We start from the raw sequence: 21,390 nt of genomic DNA, 5'->3' as shown, positions 1-21,390 counted from the left end.
AATTTGATAACGTTTTTATAATAAAAACAGAAATTTAAACTGTTGAATATTTTACAAACTAGCAGCGTCTCTGAAAGCAGAGGTAAATTTAGATCAATCCAGAGTGATTCAGACATTATTCAGCATTTTCTCCTGACTCTCAGAGACTAAGAGGACATTTTAAAATCTGCAGTAATCTCTAAAAATCCATGTATTCGTGATCAGACTTATAATTATCGCCATTTTTGATGAAACTGCCCTTTAATTATTCTCACTGGTTCATGATCGCTGAGGTGCAGTACCGCCCTCTTCCTGTGGGGGTTTACCAAAATAAAAGTCCGTAGTGAAAGTTTGCAGCAGAGTCTCACAGCATCGACCGACCATCGCTGATCCTTCGGCCTCCAGACCACCAGACTCCTCCAGACCACCGGACTCCTCCAGACCACCGGACTCCTCCAGACTACCAGACTCCTCCAGACCACCGGACTCCTCCAGACCACCAGACTCCTCCAGACCACCGGACTCCTCCAGACCACCAGACTCCTCCAGACCACCGGACTCCTCCAGACCACCGGACTCCTCCAGACCACCAGACTCCTCCAGACCACCAGACTCCTCCATGAGCTCCCCGGCAGCTGCAGCTCTGCCTGGCCGCCTGTCAGCGCTCTGTGCCCGGACACTCTGGGCGGCCCGGGTCGGTCCAAAGCTCCACAGCAGACAGCTGAACGTCCAGGCTGCGACCGAGGCGAGGAAGCTGAAGAGCATCGACGACCTGCCGGGGCCCAGTTTGGCCACCACTTTATACTGGTTATTCATCCAGGGCTACGCGGACAAGAGCCACCTGCTGCAGGTAGGACTGGACTCTGGTTTAATCCGGATTAACCCTGTAGACCTTCACTGTAACTGTGAAACAGCAGCTAGGACTGGAGCCTGCTGACAGACTGGTTTAATCTGGATTAACCCTTTAGACCTTTACTGTAACTGACAGACTCTGAGCTGTTGGTATTTTCCCCTCAGACCTGAGTTCTTAATCCTGGGATTAAGAGGTCATAATCCTGGGATTTAAAAAAATCATAATCCTGGGATTAAAAGGTCATAATCCAAGGATTATAAAGTCATAATCCTGGGATTAAGAGGTCATAATCCAAGGATTATAAAGTCATAATCCTGGGATTAAGAGGTCATAATCCAAGGATTATAAAGTCATAATCCTAGGATTAAGAGGTCATAATCCAAGGATTGTAAAGTCATAATCCTGGGATTAAGAGGTCATAATCCAAGGATTATAAAGTCATAATCCTGGGATTAAGAGGTCATAATCCAAGGATTATAAAGTCATAATCCTGGGATTAAGAGGTCATAATCCAAGGATTATAAAATCATAATCCTGGGATTAAAAGGTCATAATCCAAGGATTATAAAGTCATAATCCTGGGATTAAGAGGTCATAATCCAAGGATTATAAAGTCATAATCCTGGGATTAAGAGGTCATAATCCAAGGATTGTAAAGTCATAATCCTAGGATTAAAAGGTCATAATCCAAGGATTATAAAGTCATAATCCTGGGATTAAGAGGTCATAATCCAAGGATTATAAAGTCATAATCCTGGGATTAAGAGGTCATAATCCAAGGATTGTAAAGTCATAATCCTAGGATTAAAAGGTCATAATCCAAGGATTATAAAGTCATAATCCTGGGATTAAGAGGTCATAATCCAAGGATTATAAAGTCATAATCCTGGGATTAAGAGGTCATAATCCAAGGATTGTAAAGTCATAATCCTAGGATTAAAAGGTCATAATCCAAGGATTATAAAGTCATAATCATGGGATTAAGAGGTCATAATCCAAGGATTGTAAAGTCATAATCCTGGGATTAAGAGGTCATAATCCTGGGATTAAAAAAAAATCATAATCCTGGGGTTAAAAGGTCATAATCCAAGGATTATAAAGTCATAATCCTAGGATTAAGAGGTCATAATCCAAGGATTGTAAAGTCATAATCCTAGGATTAAGAGGTCATAATCCAAGGATTGTAAAGTCATAATCCTAGGATTAAGAGTCCATAATCCTGGGATTAAAAAAAATCATAATCCTGGGATTAAAAGGTCATAATCCAAGGATTATAAAGTCATAATCCTAGGATTAAGAGGTCATAATCCTGGGATTGTAAAGTCATAATCCTGGGATTAAGAGGTCATAATCCAAGGATTGTAAAGTCATAATCCTGGGATTAAGAGGTCATAATCCAAGGATTATAAAGTCATAATCCTGGGATTAAGAGGTCATAATCCAAGGATTATAAAGTCATAATCCTGGGATTAAGAGGTCATAATCCAAGGATTATAAAGTCATAATCCTGGGATTAAGAGGTCATAATCCAAGGATTATAAAGTCATAATCCTGGGATTAAGAGGTCATAATCCAAGGATTGTAAAGTCATAATCCTAGGATTAAAAGGTCATAATCCAAGGATTATAAAGTCATAATCCTAGGATTAAAAGGTCATAATCCAAGGATTATAAAGTCATAATCATGGGATTAAGAGGTCATAATCCAAGGATTGTAAAGTCATAATCCTGGGATTAAGAGGTCATAATCCAAGGATTGTAAAGTCATAATCCTAGGATTAAGAGTCCATAATCCTGGGATTAAAAAAAATCATAATCCTGGGATTAAAAAAAATCATAATCCTGGGGTTAAAAGGTCATAATCCAAGGATTATAAAGTCATAATCCTAGGATTAAGAGGTCATAATCCAAGGATTGTAAAGTCATAATCCTAGGATTAAGAGGTCATAATCCAAGGATTGTAAAGTCATAATCCTAGGATTAAGAGTCCATAATCCTGGGATTAAAAAAAATCATAATCCTGGGATTAAAAGGTCATAATCCAAGGATTATAAAGTCATAATCCTAGGATTAAGAGGTCATAATCCTGGGATTGTAAAGTCATAATCCTGGGATTAAGAGGTCATAATCCAAGGATTGTAAAGTCATAATCCTGGGATTAAGAGGTCATAATCCTGGGATTAAAAAAAATCATAATCCTGGGATTAAAAGGTCATAATCCAAGGATTATAAAGTCATAATCCTAGGATTAAGAGGTCATAATCCTGGGATTGTAAAGTCATAATCCTGGGATTAAAAGGTCATAATCCAAGGATTGTAAAGTCATAATCCTGGGATTAAGAGGTCATAATCCTGGGATTAAAAAAATCATAATCCTGGGATTAAAAGGTCATAATCCAAGGATTATAAAGTCATAATCCTAGGATTAAAAGGTCATAATCCAAGGATTATAAAGTCATAATCCTAGGATTAAGAGGTCATAATCCAAGGATTATAAAGTCATAATCCTAGGATTAAAAGGTCATAATCCAAGGATTATAAAGTCATAATCCTAGGATTAAGAGGTCATAATCCAAGGATTGTAAAGTCATAATCCTGGGATTAAGAGGTCATAATCCAAGGATTATAAAGTCATAATCCTGGGATTAAGAGGTCATAATCCAAGGATTATAAAGTCATAATCCTGGGATTAAGAGGTCATAATCCAAGGATTGTAAAGTCATAATCCTGGGATTAAGAGGTCATAATCCAAGGATTATAAAGTCATAATCCTGGGATTAAGAGGTCATAATCCAAGGATTATAAAGTCATAATCCTGGGATTAAGAGGTCATAATCCAAGGATTATAAAGTCATAATCCTAGGATTAAAAGGTCATAATCCAAGGATTATAAAGTCATAATCCTAGGATTAAAAGGTCATAATCCAAGGATTATAAAGTCATAATCATGGGATTAAGAGGTCATAATCCAAGGATTGTAAAGTCATAATCCTGGGATTAAGAGGTCATAATCCTGGGATTAAAAAAAATCATAATCCTGGGGTTAAAAGGTCATAATCCAAGGATTATAAAGTCATAATCCTAGGATTAAGAGGTCATAATCCAAGGATTGTAAAGTCATAATCCTAGGATTAAGAGGTCATAATCCAAGGATTGTAAAGTCATAATCCTAGGATTAAGAGTCCATAATCCTGGGATTAAAAAAAATCATAATCCTGGGATTAAAAGGTCATAATCCAAGGATTATAAAGTCATAATCCTAGGATTAAGAGGTCATAATCCTGGGATTGTAAAGTCATAATCCTGGGATTAAGAGGTCATAATCCAAGGATTGTAAAGTCATAATCCTGGGATTAAGAGGTCATAATCCTGGGATTAAAAAAAATCATAATCCTGGGATTAAAAGGTCATAATCCAAGGATTATAAAGTCATAATCCTAGGATTAAGAGGTCATAATCCTGGGATTGTAAAGTCATAATCCTGGGATTAAGAGGTCATAATCCAAGGATTGTAAAGTCATAATCCTGGGATTAAGAGGTCATAATCCTGGGATTAAAAAAATCATAATCCTGGGATTAAAAGGTCATAATCCAAGGATTATAAAGTCATAATCCTAGGATTAAAAGGTCATAATCCAAGGATTATAAAGTCATAATCCTAGGATTAAGAGGTCATAATCCAAGGATTATAAAGTCATAATCCTAGGATTAAAAGGTCATAATCCAAGGATTATAAAGTCATAATCCTAGGATTAAGAGGTCATAATCCAAGGATTGTAAAGTCATAATCCTGGGATTAAGAGGTCATAATCCTGGGATTAAAAAAAAATCATAATCCTGGGATTAAAAGGCCATAATCCAAGGATTGTAAAGTCATAATCCTGGGATTAAAAGGTCATAATCCAAGGATTATAGAGTCATAATCCTGGGATTAAAAGGTCATAATCCAAGGATTGTAAAGTCATAATTCTGGGATTAAAAAAAAATCATAATCCTGGGATTAAAAGGTCATAATCCAAGGATTGTAAAGTCATAATCCTGGGATTAAAAAAATCATAATCCTGGGATTAAAAAAGTCTTAGTCCTGGGATTAAATTTTCATACTTATGAGACTAAAAAAATGATAATCCTGGGATTATGACTATCATTTTTGATATTTTAACAGTCCCCACATGTTTTAGTGAAACCTTTTCATAAAGCCTAAACTTCCCATTAAGAATTTTAAAAAATAAATAAATAAATGTAGATTTTCACAAAAAGTCCTTAAGTGTCAGAGCATACTCCCCTAAAATCTTTTAGCAAATCTCAAATTTTAGAAATACAAATAAACATAAATGTCTGTGAAATTATCTTTATAAAAGAACATCTTAAACTCTGAAGTCAATTCTAAAAATTTCCCCAAACATTTTAACAATTTTACCGGTTTTCCATGAAATTGCCAAAAATCCATGTCCCCTAAACTTCCTTGAAAATGTCCTGATCACAGACTGTCCCTACGTTTTAGGGGAATTACTTGAACTTAAATATTGTCAGAAATGAAGCTCTGGAAGTTTCTACCAGCCAAACCAGTGAGCATCAGACCTGAGAGGACAGGACGGATCGCCATGGTCACCTGTATTTAGCTAACTATGGCAGCAGACCGCCATTCTCTCCCTAGAAGTACCTACAGCACAGAACTGGTTCATAAACCAGACCCAGATAGAGAGGAACCAGGTAGTCCAGCTAAAGAGGAACCAGGTAGTCCAGCTAAAGAGGAACCAGGTAGTCCAGCTAAAGAGGAACCAGGTAGTCCAGCTAAAGAGGAACCAGGTAGTTTGTCTCAGAACTTTTAATAGAACAGACAGAGGAAGACCCCAGCTAAAGAGGAACCAGGTAGTCCGTCTCAGAACTATAAGAAGAGACAGAGGAAGACCCCAGCTAAAGAGGAACCAGGTAGTCCAGCTAAAGAGTAACCAGGTAGTCTGTCTCAGAACTTTTAGAACAGACAGAGGAAGACCCCAGCTAAAGAGGAACCAGGTAGTCCGTCTCAGAACTTTTAATAGAACAGACAGAGGAAGACCCCAGCTAAAGAGGAACCAGGTAGTCCAGCTAAAGAGGAACCAGGTAGTCCAGCTAAAGAGGAACCAGGTAGTCCAGCTAAAGAGGAACCAGGTAGTCTGTCTCAGAACTATTAGATAGAAGAGTACCAGATGCATCCATGAACAGAGGAAGCAGCCCTGTTCTTACAGGATGGTTCTCTAAAGTTCTCATCTGTTGTGTTTTATCCACCTGAACTGAAGTTCTCCAAGCCTAATCCTCACGGCGCGTCTGTGATTTATAATCCTAAGAACTTCATATGCTCTGGTTCGTTCCAGAACAGGACAGGAGTGGTACAGGGTCCGCAGCGTTCTGAATCCGAAGATGCTGAAGCCTCAGGAGGTGTTGACCTTTGCTCCCATCGTCAACCAGGTGGTCGGAGATCTGTTGCGACGTGTCGAGCTCCTCCGGCGTCGCAGTCAGGACCAGACCACGGTCTCTGATATCGCTGCTGAGCTCTACAAGTTTGGCTTTGAAGGTGGTTTTATGACGACAGACGTGATTAACTAAAGCTCCAGACCGGTTCCTGATGTTCTCTAAACCCCCCTGCAGGTATCTCCTCCATCCTGTTTGAGACGCGGCTGGGCTGCCTGCAGGAGGAGATTCCTGAGGACACGCTGCGCTTCATCAGTGCCGCCAACAACATGCTGACGCTGTCTGAGACCGTGGTCCTCTTCCCCCGCTGGAGCCGTAGGATCCTCCCCTTCTGGAGTCGCTTCATCCAGGCATGGGACGACCTCTATGACGTAGGTAGGCAGCGCAGGTACGCCGCAAGGGTACGAGATGTAGGTATGCTGCGTGAGAAATAGACGTAGGTACGAGACGTAGGTACGCTGCGTAGGTACCAGATGTAGGTACGCTGTGTAGGTACCAGACGTAGGTACGCTGTGTAGGTACCAGACGTAGGTACGCTGCGTAGGTACCAGATGTAGGTACGCTATGTAGATACCAGACGTAGGTATGCTGCGTAGGTACCAGACGTAGGTACGCTGCGTAGGTACCAGACGTAGGTACGCTGTGTAGATACCAGACGTAGGTACGCTGTGTAGATACCAGACGTAGGTATGCTGCGTAGGTACCAGACGAGGCACGCCGCGAGGTACCAGACGAGGCACGCCGCGAGGTACCAGACGAGGCACGCCGCGAGGTACCAGATGTAGGTACGCTGTGTAGGTACCAGACGTAGGTACGCTGCGTAGGTACCAGACGTAGGTACGCTGCGTAGGTACCAGACGTAGGTACGCTGCGTAGGTACCAGACGTAGGTACGCTGCGTAGGTACCAGACGTAGGTACGCTGCGTAGGTACCAGATGTAGGTACGCTGTGTAGGTACAAGACATAGGTACGCTGCGTAGGTACCAGACGTAGGTACGCTGCGTAGGTACAAGATGTAGGTACATGGCGTAGGTGCACAGCACAGGTACGAGACAAAAGTACGCTGCATAGGTACGCGGCATTGGTATGCAGCGGTGTCGATACTACACGACGTAGGTAAGATGCATAGATACCACTCAGTGTAGGTATGCAGCATAGGTACTACATGGTGTATGTTCTACGTGGTGTAGGTACTACACGGTATAGGTATGTGGTGTAGGTACCTGCAGTAGGTACCACGCTGTGTAGGTACTACGCGGTGCACGTACCACGTGTCGTAGGTAGACGGCATAGGAACTACATGGTGTAGGTACTACGCATTTAATCCTGGGATTAAAAAGTCATAATCCTAGGATTTTAAAAATGGTAATCTTGGGATTAAAACACGTAATAATGAGATTCAAAGGTCATAACCCTGGGATAAAAAAGATGTGCCTCTGTAGATCTGCTCATCCTTAGTAAATATTTTTTAAATACTTGTTTTATGTTTGTTCATGTTTTGTTTGGCAGCTCGGACTCTTATTGACAGAAGAGTGACTGAAATCGAGGCTCAGGTGAGCAGCAGGGAGCAGATAGAGGGGATGTACCTGACCTACCTGCTGTCTTCTGATAGGCTGAGCAGAGCCGAAGTCTACATCTGCATCACAGAGCTCCTGCTGGGAGGGGTCGACACGGTGAGGAGGGGGTGATGGTATCAGTTCAGTACCATACCAGTGAACAGGTTTCTCACAGTGATGGTACCAGTTCAGTACCGTACCAGTGAACAGGTTTCTCACAGTGATGGTACCAGTTCAGTACCGTACCAGTGAACAGGTTTCTCACAGTGATGGTACCAGTTCATTACCGTACCAGTGAACAGGTTTCTCACAGTGATGGTACCAGTTCACTGCATTCAGTGAACACAGGTTTCTCACAGTGATGGTACCAGTTCATTACCGTACCAGTGAACAGGTTTCTCTCAGTGATGGTACCAGTTCATTACCGTACCAGTGAACAGGTTTCTCTCAGTGATGGTACCAGTTCATTACCGTACCAGTGAACAGGTTTCTCTCAGTGATGGTACCAGTTCATTACCGTACCAGTGAACAGGTTTCTCTCAGTGATGGTACCAGTTCAGTACCGTACCAGTGAACAGGTTTCTCTCAGTGATGGTACCAGTTCATTACCGTACCAGTGAACAGGTTTCTCTCAGTGATGGTACCAGTTCACGCATCAGTGAACAGGTTTCTCTCAGTGATGGTACCAGTTCAGTACCGTACCAGTGAACAGGTTTCTCTCAGTGATGGTACCAGTTCATTACCGTACCAGTGAACAGGTTTCTCTCAGTGATGGTACCAGTTCGGTACCGTACCAGTGAACAGGTTTCTCTCAGTGATGGTACCAGTTCAGGACCGTACCAGTGAACAGGTTTCTCTCAGTTGTCTGGTTTTGACCAGATGGACTGAAAAAAGCAGCAAACAGATTTAAGGCTGAATGGTGCTTTGCTTTCATTACACATAGTTTTTATTTCTGCACATTTTCTGTATTTTGCATATTTTCTTTATTTTTGCACGTTCTCCTGAAGCTCGTGGTTCTCTACTTCTGGAAATATTGAGAGCGATGCTGGGCAGTGTTCCTGACAGTTCAGGTCAGAGCAGCAAAAACACGACGTAAAAGAATAGTTTAGAAAATGTTGGAACTTTTTGAGGAAAGATTGTGCAAGCTGCTTAGAAGTTAGAAACAGATATCAGTGATCATCAACTGGTGGGGAATATCAGGTCCTCATAAACGTTCTAAATTCAGAAAATGTGGAGAACAAAGATGTTGTGGTTTTTCAGCTGATCTTTAATCCCTGCAGCTTGTAAATTAATGATAAAACTGTTAATATTGAAAAAGTTTCATAGCTTGATGCTCGATCTATGAAGGAGCCTTCCCAGTGGTTTTTGTGTTCTCAGCCTTTGTGTTGTTAAATTTCTGGGAACAGTTTGGATGCTTTTCCAAATTCCATGCTGCGTTTACCAGAGAAACTGTTGGATAACTGTACATTACAGGAACTGAGGTTCTGCCTGCTTTTCCAGGGAAAGTTGTTCTCTCTCTGCCAAGCTAGAGACTGAGTCTGCTAAAAGAATCTCTGCTGGTTCACTCTCTCTATTCTGGTTCCCTCTGGGCTTCTTTTTCTCTAACTCACCATGTGGTTGACTCTCAGCGTCCTCTAACTGGAGGGATTACTTTGAGTTTGCCTGGTTTCCCCCAGGCTACAAACTGGTTATATTAGCATGATAATGACGTCTCTGAGGACAAAGAAGCTAACAGCTCTGAGGCTAATGTAGGTCAGATGAACCTCATGAACTCTGACCGTTCATGAATAATGGCACGCTCCTATTCAAGGTGTGGACTAAACCACCTGCTCACACGCGAGCACAAAGCGCTAGTGTCAGTGATATCAGATGTTTTTTTACTGAAACAGATTCCAGGATATCAGACCAGGTCAGACAGATTCATCTGAACCAACATTCCTGAAACACTCTGAGTGAACTCAGCACACACTGAGGGAGAGAACGCCAGCGTTGTTGTTGCTACATGTATCAGAGCTCGTCTAGCTGCATTCCCTGGTGAGGTTGGGGCGTGTTGGTGCTGTTTTAGCCGCCAGCATGACATTTGTTAGCGTTTTCTTTCTTAATGTGGCCTGAGGCTCCAGTCCACATGGTTTGATTTTGTTCAGATTCTCTCTTTATACCGTTACAGAACAGAAATGAAACATTTCATTTAAAGCAGTGAAGCTCAGCCTGTGGCTCATTCATGTCTTAATTTTAAATATTATTCCCCCAGAAAACCTTTAAAAGGGAAACTTGTTTGCCCTTCTTCACCATTTTTGCCACTTTTCACCCATTTAAGCTACCTCTGACCATTAAATAACACTTTTCCCTACTTTTTTTGCCACTTTTTGCCACTTTTTTCCCAATTTTTGACACTTTTATCCCATTTTTTCCATTGAAGCTACCCTTTGCCATTAAATACCACTTTTTTCCCACTTTTTTTTTCTTTCCAATTTTTGCCACTTCTTTTGGAACTTTTCCCCTTATTTTGTACCATCTGTATTACTTTTTTGCTCTTTTCAGTTTTTTCTCCCCATTTTCATCCACTAAATTTACGTTTTGTCATTAAATACGACTTTTTTTTCTAGTTTTTGCCCATTTTAGCCACTTCTATTTACCTCTTTTATCCCATTTTGCCCTTTTTCAACCTCCACCAAAAGTAACCAGTCTGACCAAAATCCAACATTGAATTAATGACCTTTGCTCTCTGGGCTGGGCCATGTGGACCAAAAATCCTGGTATTTTTCAGCTGAATGGTGATACATGATGTATACCTGGGCACTTTAATCTCCTAGTCATAAATATTTACAGTGTGCAGTAAGGAGAGTAATGTGAAGTGTGCTGAATAAAGTAGATGTTTTAAACCGCTGTTTAAGTGCTAGAAGTTACTGGAAGGATGCCGCAGGTTCTGTAAAAGAAGGAGCTTATAAATGTTCTAGCAGATTTCTCTGTTGGATGCTTCTTGGCATAAATCTTTAGATATTCTGTTTATTTCTCTTTTAAATGGAGACACATCTGAAAGAGTCGTGCTTTTGGAGGACGAGCAGCAGAGCTGAGCATGTTTCTACTGACTCTTGTTTGGAGCTTCTGGTGCTGACAGTTCGGTGTTTGATTGTCAGCAGCTTGGCGTGTTGTTTAAATCAACATTAACCTGAACTATATTGATCTAAACTTTAATTTTCTTACCAAAACTCTCATCTGGAAATGAATGGATGTATCTTAAACTCATCTGTACGTGCCCCTCTCTGACCACAGACCTCTAACACCCTGTCCTGGGCGTTGTACCAGTTAGCGAGGGACCGCGGTGCTCAGGATCGCCTGTATGACGAGGTGACCTCCGTGTGTCCGGACAGACGAGAGCCGACCACAGACGACCTGAGCAGGATGCCGTACCTGAAAGCCGTCATAAAGGAGACGCTACGGTGAGATTTATGATCCTAGTAAAGTCCTCCATAAATCAGGACATGTCAGTGATGGTTTAGATTCTCCCTCAGAGAGGGGAAAATGCTGTTCACTGATTGGTCAACACTAAAGTGAAAACTGGTTGCATGTTGTAGCCATGAAGACATGTGGTGCAGCTACACTAGCTAATGCTAACACTCATTACTGCTGCAGCAGACCACTGGACTGTCTCCCTCTCTTGCTCTTGAGTGTTTTGTCTCATCGCCGCTCTTCTACCTCTGCTCTGATCTGTCTGTGCACCCAATCATAATCCTGTTTGGCATCAGTTTTTATCTCTGCCATGAAGCAGAGCAGTAAACACCGGGCTAAAGAACCAACGAGGACGTGATCGCTGTCTGATTTAACTCTAGCTACCGTCTCTGTCTCCATCAGCCTTTATCCCGTGGTTCCTGGAAATGGACGCCTAATTTCAGAGACCGAGGTGGTCGTGGACAACTACTGGTTCCCAAAGAAGGTAGGGTGAGATTCTCAGAAATGCCGCAGTGTCGCCACAGCACAGAGTGAAACTGCATGAAGCAACTGTCTCTGCTGTCTGTCCAGACTCAGTTCCATCTGTGCCACTATGCAGCCAGTCACGATGAGGCCGAGTTTGTAGACTCAGAGCTCTTCGTCCCTGAGCGCTGGCTTCGCGCCGAGCCGTCCGGCGCTGTCTGCGGCAGGGAGACGAAGGCGGGCTGCTACCAGCATCACCCCTACAGCTTCATCCCCTTTGGCGTGGGGGTGCGAGCCTGCGTGGGGAAGAGGGTAGCCGAGATGGAGATGTACATTGCTCTGTCCAGGGTGAGTGAAACAGGTAGAACAGGTAGAACAGGTAGAACAGGTAGAATGTCTATGATCAGATCAGTGCTGTAGGTAGAACGTCTATGATCAGATCAGTGCTGCAGGTAGAACGTCTATGATCAGATCAGTGCTGCAGGTAGAACGTCTATGATCAGATCAGTGCTGCAGGTAGAACGTCTATGATCAGATCAGTGCTGCAGGTAGAACGTCTATGATCAGATCAGTGCTGCAGGTAGAACGTCTATGATCAGATCAGTGCTGTAGGTAGAACGTCTATGATCAGTGCTGTAGGTAGAACGTCTATGATCAGTGCTGCAGGTAGAACGTCTATGATCAGATCAGTGCTCTAGGTAGAACGTCTATGATCAGATCAGTGCTGTAGGTAGAACGTCTATGATCAGATCAGTGCTGCAGGTAGAACGTCTATGATCAGATCAGTGCTGCAGGTAGAACGTCTATGATCAGATCAGTGCTGTAGGTAGAACGTCTATGATCAGATCAGTGCTGTAGGTAGAACGTCTATGATCAGATCAGTGCTGTAGGTAGAACGTCTATGATCAGATCAGTGCTGCAGGTAGAACGTCTATGATCAGTGCTGCAGGTAGAACGTCTATGATCAGATCAGTGCTGTAGGTAGAACGTCTATGATCAGATCAGTGCTGTAGGTAGAACGTCTATGATCAGATCAGTGCTGTAGGTAGAACGTCTATGATCAGATCAGTGCTGCAGGTAGAACGTCTATGATCAGATCAGTGCTGCAGGTAGAATGTCTATGATCAGTGCTGCAGGTAGAACGTCTATGATCAGATCAGTGCTGTAGGTAGAACGTCTATGATCAGATCAGTGCTGTAGGTAGAACGTCTATGATCAGATCAGTGCTACAGGTAGAACGTCTATGATCAGATCAGTGCTGTAGGTAGAACGTCTATGATCAGATCAGTGCTGTAGGTAGAACGTCTATGATCAGATCAGTGCTGTAGGTAGAACGTCTATGATCAGATCAGTGCTGTAGGTAGAACGTCTATGATCAGATCAGTGCTGTAGGTAGAACGTCTATGATCAGATCAGTGCTGTAGGTAGAACGTCTATGATCAGATCAGTGCTGCAGGTAGAACGTCTATGATCAGATCAGTGCTGCAGGTAGAACGTCTATGATCAGATCAGTGCTGCAGGTAGAACGTCTATGATCAGATCAGTGCTGCAGGTAGAACGTCTATGATCAGATCAGTGCTGCAGGTAGAACGTCTATGATCAGATCAGTGCTGTAGGTAGAACGTCTATGATCAGTGCTGTAGGTAGAACGTCTATGATCAGTGCTGCAGGTAGAACGTCTATGATCAGATCAGTGCTCTAGGTAGAACGTCTATGATCAGATCAGTGCTGTAGGTAGAACGTCTATGATCAGATCAGTGCTGCAGGTAGAACGTCTATGATCAGATCAGTGCTGCAGGTAGAACGTCTATGATCAGATCAGTGCTGTAGGTAGAACGTCTATGATCAGATCAGTGCTGTAGGTAGAACGTCTATGATCAGATCAGTGCTGTAGGTAGAACGTCTATGATCAGATCAGTGCTGCAGGTAGAACGTCTATGATCAGTGCTGCAGGTAGAACGTCTATGATCAGATCAGTGCTGTAGGTAGAACGTCTATGATCAGTGCTGTAGGTAGAACGTCTATGATCAGTGCTGCAGGTAGAACGTCTATGATCAGATCAGTGCTCTAGGTAGAACGTCTATGATCAGATCAGTGCTGTAGGTAGAACGTCTATGATCAGATCAGTGCTGCAGGTAGAACGTCTATGATCAGATCAGTGCTGCAGGTAGAACGTCTATGATCAGATCAGTGCTGTAGGTAGAACGTCTATGATCAGATCAGTGCTGTAGGTAGAACGTCTATGATCAGATCAGTGCTGTAGGTAGAACGTCTATGATCAGATCAGGTAGAATGTCTATGATCAGTGCTGCAGGTAGAACGTCTATGATCAGATCAGTGCTGTAGGTAGAACGTCTATGATCAGATCAGTGCTGTAGGTAGAACGTCTATGATCAGATCAGTGCTACAGGTAGAACGTCTATGATCAGATCAGTGCTGTAGGTAGAACGTCTATGATCAGATCAGTGCTGTAGGTAGAACGTCTATGATCAGATCAGTGCTGTAGGTAGAACGTCTATGATCAGATCAGTGCTGTAGGTAGAACGTCTATGATCAGATCAGTGCTCTAGGTAGAACGTCTATGATCAGATCAGTGCTGTAGGTAGAACGTCTATGATCAGTGCTGCAGGTAGAACGTCTATGATCAGATCAGTGCTGTAGGTAGAACGTCTATGATCAGATCAGTGCTGTAGGTAGAACGTCTATGATCAGTGCTGTAGGTAGAACGTCTATGATCAGATCAGTGCTGTAGGTAGAACGTCTATGATCAGTGCTGCAGGTAGAACGTCTATGATCAGATCAGTGCTGTAGGTAGAACGTCTATGATCAGATCAGTGCTGTAGGTAGAACGTCTATGATCAGTGCTGCAGGTAGAACGTCTATGATCAGATCAGTGCTGTAGGTAGAACGTCTATGATCAGATCAGTGCTGTAGGTAGAACGTCTATGATCAGATCAGTGCTGTAGGTAGAACGTCGATGATCAGATCAGTGCTGCAGGTAGAACGTCTATGATCAGATCAGTGCTGTAGGTAGAACGTCGATGATCAGATCAGTGCTGTAGGTAGAACGTCTATGATCAGTGCTCAGATCAGTGCTGTAGGTAGAACGTCTATGATCAGTGCTGTAGGTAGAACGTCTATGATCAGTGCTGCAGGTAGAACGTCTATGATCAGATCAGTGCTGTAGGTAGAACGTCTATGATCAGATCAGTGCTGTAGGTAGAACGTCGATGATCAGATCAGTGCTGTAGGTAGAACGTCTATGATCAGATCAGTGCTCTAGGTAGAACGTCTATGATCAGATCAGTGCTGTAGGTAGAACGTCTATGATCAGATCAGTGCTGTAGGTAGAACGTCTATGATCAGATCAGTGCTGTAGGTAGAACGTCTATGATCAGATCAGTGCTCTAGGTAGAACGTCTATGATCAGATCAGTGCTGTAGGTAGAACGTCTATGATCAGATCAGTGCTGTAGGTAGAACGTCTGATCAGATCAGTGCTGTAGGTAGAACGTCTATGATCAGATCAGTGCTCTAGGTAGAACGTCTATGATCAGATCAGTGCTCTAGGTAGAACGTCTATGATCAGATCAGTGCTGTAGGTAGAACGTCGATGATCAGATCAGTGCTGTAGGTAGAACGTCTATGATCAGATCAGTGCTGTAGGTAGAACGTCTATGATCAGATCAGTGCTGTAGGTAGAACGTCTATGATCAGATCAGTGCTGTAGGTAGAACGTCTATGATCAGATCAGTGCTGTAGGTAGAACGTCTATGATCAGATCAGTGCTCTAGGTAGAACGTCTATGATCAGATCAGTGCTGTAGGTAGAACGTCTATGATCAGATCAGTGCTGCAGGTAGAACGTCTATGATCAGTGCTGCAGGTAGAACGTCTATGATCAGATCAGTGCTGTAGGTAGAACGTCTATGATCAGATCAGTGCTACAGGTAGAACGTCTATGATCAGATCAGTGCTACAGGTAGAACGTCTATGATCAGATCAGTGCTGTAGGTAGAACGTCTATGATCAGATCAGTGCTGTAGGTAGAACGTCTATGATCAGATCAGTGCTGTAGGTAGAACGTCTATGATCAGATCAGTGCTGTAGGTAGAACGTCTATGATCAGATCAGTGCTCTAGGTAGAACGTCTATGATCAGATCAGTGCTGTAGGTAGAACGTCTATGATCAGATCAGTGCTGCAGGTAGAACGTCTATGATCAGTGCTGTAGGTAGAACGTCTATGATCAGTGCTGTAGGTAGAACGTCTATGATCAGATCAGTGCTGCAGGTAGAACGTCTATGATCAGATCAGTGCTGCAGGTAGAACGTCTATGATCAGATCAGTGCTGTAGGTAGAACGTCTATGATCAGATCAGTGCTGTAGGTAGAACGTCTATGATCAGATCAGTGCTGCAGGTAGAACGTCTATGATCAGTGCTGCAGGTAGAACGTCTATGATCAGATCAGTGCTGTAGGTAGAACGTCTATGATCAGATCAGTGCTGTAGGTAGAACGTCTATGATCAGATCAGTGCTGTAGGTAGAACGTCTATGATCAGATCAGTGCTGCAGGTAGAACGTCTATGATCAGTGCTGCAGGTAGAACGTCTATGATCAGATCAGTGCTGTAGGTAGAACGTCTATGATCAGATCAGTGCTGTAGGTAGAACGTCTATGATCAGATCAGTGCTGCAGGTAGAACGTCTATGATCAGTGCTGCAGGTAGAACGTCTATGATCAGATCAGTGCTGTAGGTAGAACGTCTATGATCAGATCAGTGCTCTAGGTAGAACGTCTATGATCAGATCAGTGCTGTAGGTAGAACGTCTATGATCAGATCAGTGCTGTAGGTAGAACGTCTATGATCAGATCAGTGCTGTAGGTAGAACGTCTATGATCAGATCAGTGCTCTAGGTAGAACGTCTATGATCAGATCAGTGCTGTAGGTAGAACGTCTATGATCAGATCAGTGCTGCAGGTAGAACGTCTATGATCAGTGCTGTAGGTAGAACGTCTATGATCAGATCAGTGCTGTAGGTAGAACGTCTATGATCAGTGCTGTAGGTAGAACGTCTATGATCAGATCAGTGCTGTAGGTAGAACGTCTATGATCAGTGCTGCAGGTAGAACGTCTATGATCAGTGCTGTAGGTAGAACGTCTATGATCAGATCAGTGCTGTAGGTAGAACGTCTATGATCAGTGCTGTAGGTAGAACGTCTATGATCAGATCAGTGCTGTAGGTAGAACGTCTATGATCAGATCAGTGCTGTAGGTAGAACGTCTATGATCAGATCAGTGCTGCAGGTAGAACGTCTATGATCAGATCAGTGCTGTAGGTAGAACGTCTATGATCAGATCAGTGCTGTAGGTAGAACGTCTATGATCAGATCAGTGCTGTAGGTAGAACGTCTATGATCAGATCAGTGCTGTAGGTAGAACGTCTATGATCAGATCAGTGCTGCAGGTAGAACGTCTATGATCAGATCAGTGCTGTAGGTAGAACGTCTATGATCAGATCAGTGCTGCAGGTAGAACGTCTATGATCAGATCAGTGCTGCAGGTAGAACGTCTATGATCAGATCAGTGCTGTAGGTAGAACGTCTATGATCAGATCAGTGCTGTAGGTAGAACGTCTATGATCAGATCAGTGCTGTAGGTAGAACGTCTATGATCAGATCCACACATGTAGAAGTTCTCTGTGCCCTTTGGCGTTCCCCGTTCTTCTGTCAGGGAGGTTTGGGTTCTGCAGCAGCCATGTTCTATTTATAGACGTGTGCACACACTAATCTAGAGCCGCTTCATTACTGCGTTAGAAATCAAACATCTGTTCTGTTAAACCGACTTTAGTTAAACGTTCCAGAGTTTAAAAGAATTCCTGATAATCAAACTGGGATTAAGAATAATTCTTTTTTTTCAGTGAAAATAATTCAGTCACACCAGAAAGTCGATTCTTTGATCGTTTCTGCCTCATATTAACCTCTTTATGACACTTTTGCTGCAAGTTTTCGTCCCTTTTTGCCGCTCCACAGCCCGTTTTGACACTTATCAGCCTTTTTGCTGCTCTCTCGCCACTTTTCAACACGTTTTCTGGACTTTTCTGTAACATTTGCAGCAACAACGGCATGTTTATGACGCTAAAGTCCAGTCTGTCTAATAATTTAGAGTGTGGTGTAGATATGAGTCTGAAAATCGTGTCTCTTTATGTCTGCATGTATCATTTCCTGTATGATTATGCAGAATGCAGAATGGCTCCAGGACGTTGGTTTTATTCTCTTGTTGCTGTCTGAAGCTGGTATTTTTTACATTTTTCTCATAACCAGGCAGAAAAGGAAGTGCCCCTCCTGGTTCACGCTGCAGGCTGCAGTGATCCAGAGAGGGCTTTTTTTTTTTTAAAGATTTATTTGTGCCTTAGTGAGAGAAGAGGATGGAGCTGGAAACAGGGACGAGAGCATGGGGGGGGGGGGTGCTTTTAACCGCTTTTCTCCCTCAGACATGCATGAAAGAAACCCAAACATCAGTGTGCTGTTTAGTAAATACACCGTCGTTTCCATGGCAACAAAAATCAGATCTGAATGCTTTAGATTTGAGGCTGAAATGAGACTTTATGGTTTTGCAGCTGATGCAGCACTACGAGGTCCAGCCTGAAGATGGCGCCCCGGTGGTGGAACCCAAAACTAGAACCCTGCTCATCCCTGCAAAGCCCATCAACCTGCGCTTCCTGCCCAGAGCCTGAGGAGGGCGCCGCTTAGGGCCAACAGCAGAACTGTATATTATAAACATGCAGCCTCACACCAGTGAGGTTCCTGGTTTGGATCTCACGGGTTCTCCAGCTTCTCCAGCTTCCTCCTACTAACTGTCATTAGGGTAACTGCTGGCTCCATCTCTGTTGACTGACAGGCGAGCAGTCCGGGGTTTATCCCAGTGCCAGCTGGGATCAGCTCCAGCTCCTCATAGGATAAACACGATAGATTATAGAAGGACTACAGATGCTGATCAGGATGAAACAGATGCTGGAACAAGGTTCATGCTGAAGGGTTCAGAGGTTCTGTGCTGCATCCTTTCCTATCACCACAGCAGCTGAACTAACTAGTCCTTTAACTTTCAGCTGTGTGTATGAGTGTGTGTGAGTGTGTGTGAGGGTGTGTGTGTGTGGGTGGGTTTAGGAAATTCCATGAATGCAATAGTCTCACTGACTCATGTTTTCACTCTTTTATCTGCAATCAGATCTTTGAGTCAGAAGCTGATGGGACATTTCTTTAAAGCCTGTGGAGTTTCGGCTGAATGCTGCCCCCCTCTGGCAGAGAGGTGTAACACACCCCATAATGATGCCAGTTTATGTTTGATCTACTCTGCTTTCTAAGGACAGTTTTAATAATAATAATAAAATATTAATGGTAATGATCAAATATTATTATCATCATCATCATCATTATTATTATTATTATTGAAGTCAGCATTAAGGAGGTGAAATGTAAGATGTGAGGTACTGGAGCCTCTTTCAGATGTTTTCTGTTCATCTTCTATGAAAATCCTGAGCAGGAAAGTTTTAAAATTCATTATTCAACTTCAGATTTGATGCTTAGTAACTCAGACGTGGACATGTGTGATTTTATCTGTGCTAAATCTGTATTTCTTTATTTTATTGTAGTGTTTCTGACCATGTGGATTTCATATTTTTAAATGTGATCAAACTTTTTAAACTGCTTTGAATTCTGTTACACTAATAAATTTTCACGTTTTTCTTGTTGGTTTTATTTCTTTCACCCTCAGCTGTTCAGCAGGGCTTCCTTAGCAAAAAGATCTTTTATGCCCCCTTAGGGGGTCCTGGATCCCAGGTGGGGACCCCTGCTGTACTGAAGAGCTAATCCAGCTGTGGTCATAGCAAGCCGGGGTTCTTGGGACCCCCGAAATAACAGTACCAGAGCCAGGGACCCCCAAAATAACGGTGCTATAGACCAGTGACCCCCAAAATAACAGTGCTATAGACCAGGGACCCCCAAAATAACGGTGCTAGAGACCAGGGACCCCCAAAATAACGGTGCTATAGACCAGTGACCCCAAAAATAACAGTGCTATAGACCAGGGACCCCCAAAATAACGGTGCTATAGACCAGTGACCCCCAAAATAACAGTGCTATAGACCAGTGACCCCCAAAATAACAGTGCTATAGACCAGGGACCCCCAAAATAACGGTGCTAAAGACCAGGGACCCCCAAAATAACAGTGCTAAAGACCAGGGACCCCCAAAATAACGGTGCTATAGACCAGGGACCCCCAAAATAACAGTGCTATAGACCAGTGACCCCCAAAATAACGGTGCTATAGACCAGGGACCCCCAAAATAACGGTGCTATAGACCAGGGACCCCCAAAATAACAGTGCTATAGACCAGTGACCCCCAAAATAACGGTGCTATAGACCAGGGACCCCCAAAATAACGGTGCTAGAGACCAGGGACCCCCCAAAATAACACTGCTATAGGCCAGGGACCCCCAAAATAACAGTGCTATAGACCAGGGACCCCCCAAAATAACAGTGCTATAGACCAGGGACCCCCCAAAATAATAGTGCTATAGACCAGGGACCCCCAAAATAACGGTGCTATAGACCAGGGACCCCCAAAATAACAGTGCTATAGACCAGGGACCCCCCAAAATAACAGTGCTATAGACCAGGGACCCCCAAAATAACGGTGCTATAGACCAGGGACCCCCAAAATAACGGTGCTATAGACCAGGGACCCCCAAAATAACGGTGCTAGAGACCAGGGACCCCCAAAATAACAGTGCTATAGACCAGGGACCCCCCAAAATAACAGTGCTAGAGACCAGGGACCCCCGAAATAACATTACCAGAACCAGGGACCCCCAAAATAACGGTGCTAGAGACCAGGGACCCCCAAAATAACAGTGCTATAGACCAGGGACCCCCAAAATAACAGTGCTATAGACCAGGGACCCCCAAAATAACACTGCTAGAGACCAGGGACCCCCCAAAATAACACTGCTATAGGCCAGGGACCCCCCAAAATAACAGTGCTATAGACCAGGGACCCCCAAAATAACAGTGCTATAGACCAGTGACCCCCAAAATAAAGGTGCTATAGACCAGGGACCCCCAAAATAACAGTGCTATAGACCAGGGACCCCTAAAATAATAGTGCTATAGACCAGGGACCCCCAAAATAACGGTGCTATAGACCAGGGACCCCAAAATAACATTACCAGAACCAGGGACCCCAAAATAACAGTGCTATGGACCAGGGACCCCAAAATAACAGTGCTATAGACCAGGGACCCCAAAATAACAGTGCTATAGACCAGGGACCCCAAAATAACGGTGCTAGAGACCAGGGACCCCAAAATAACAGTGCTATAGACCAGGGACCCCAAAATAACGGTGCTAGAGACCAGGGACCCCCAAAATAACAGTGCTATAGACCAGGGACCCCCAAAATAACAGTGCTATAGACCAGGGACCCCCAAAATAACAGTGCTATAGACCAGGGACCCCCAAAATAACAGTGCTATAGGCCAGGGACCCCCAAAATAACGGTGCTATAGACCAGGGACCCCCAAAATCACGGTGCTATAGGCCAGGGACCCCCAAAATAACAGTGCTATAGACCAGGGACCCC

At 43.4% G+C, this 21,390-nt stretch overlaps 1 protein-coding gene across 1 annotated transcript; it reads left to right on the top strand.

Annotated features, from left to right (window-relative positions):
- Nucleotides 1-355: 355 nt before the first annotated feature.
- On the top strand, nt 356-19,457 carry si:ch211-113j14.1 (sterol 26-hydroxylase, mitochondrial). Its single transcript, XM_041782357.1, has 9 exons — nt 356-907; nt 5,667-5,779; nt 6,186-6,385; nt 6,460-6,657; nt 7,792-7,955; nt 11,112-11,278; nt 11,691-11,772; nt 11,859-12,098; nt 18,369-19,457. Exons 1-9 carry the CDS (start codon nt 599-601, stop codon nt 18,483-18,485), a joined length of 1,590 nt encoding a protein of 529 aa, XP_041638291.1. The 5' UTR covers nt 356-598; the 3' UTR covers nt 18,486-19,457.
- Nucleotides 19,458-21,390: the final 1,933 nt, after the last annotated feature.

Source organism: Cheilinus undulatus, linkage group 24, assembly GCF_018320785.1.
Source record: "Cheilinus undulatus linkage group 24, ASM1832078v1, whole genome shotgun sequence".
Lineage (NCBI taxonomy): Eukaryota > Metazoa > Chordata > Actinopteri > Labriformes > Labridae > Cheilinus > Cheilinus undulatus.
This window is presented reverse-complemented; position numbering and strand designations above follow the sequence as displayed.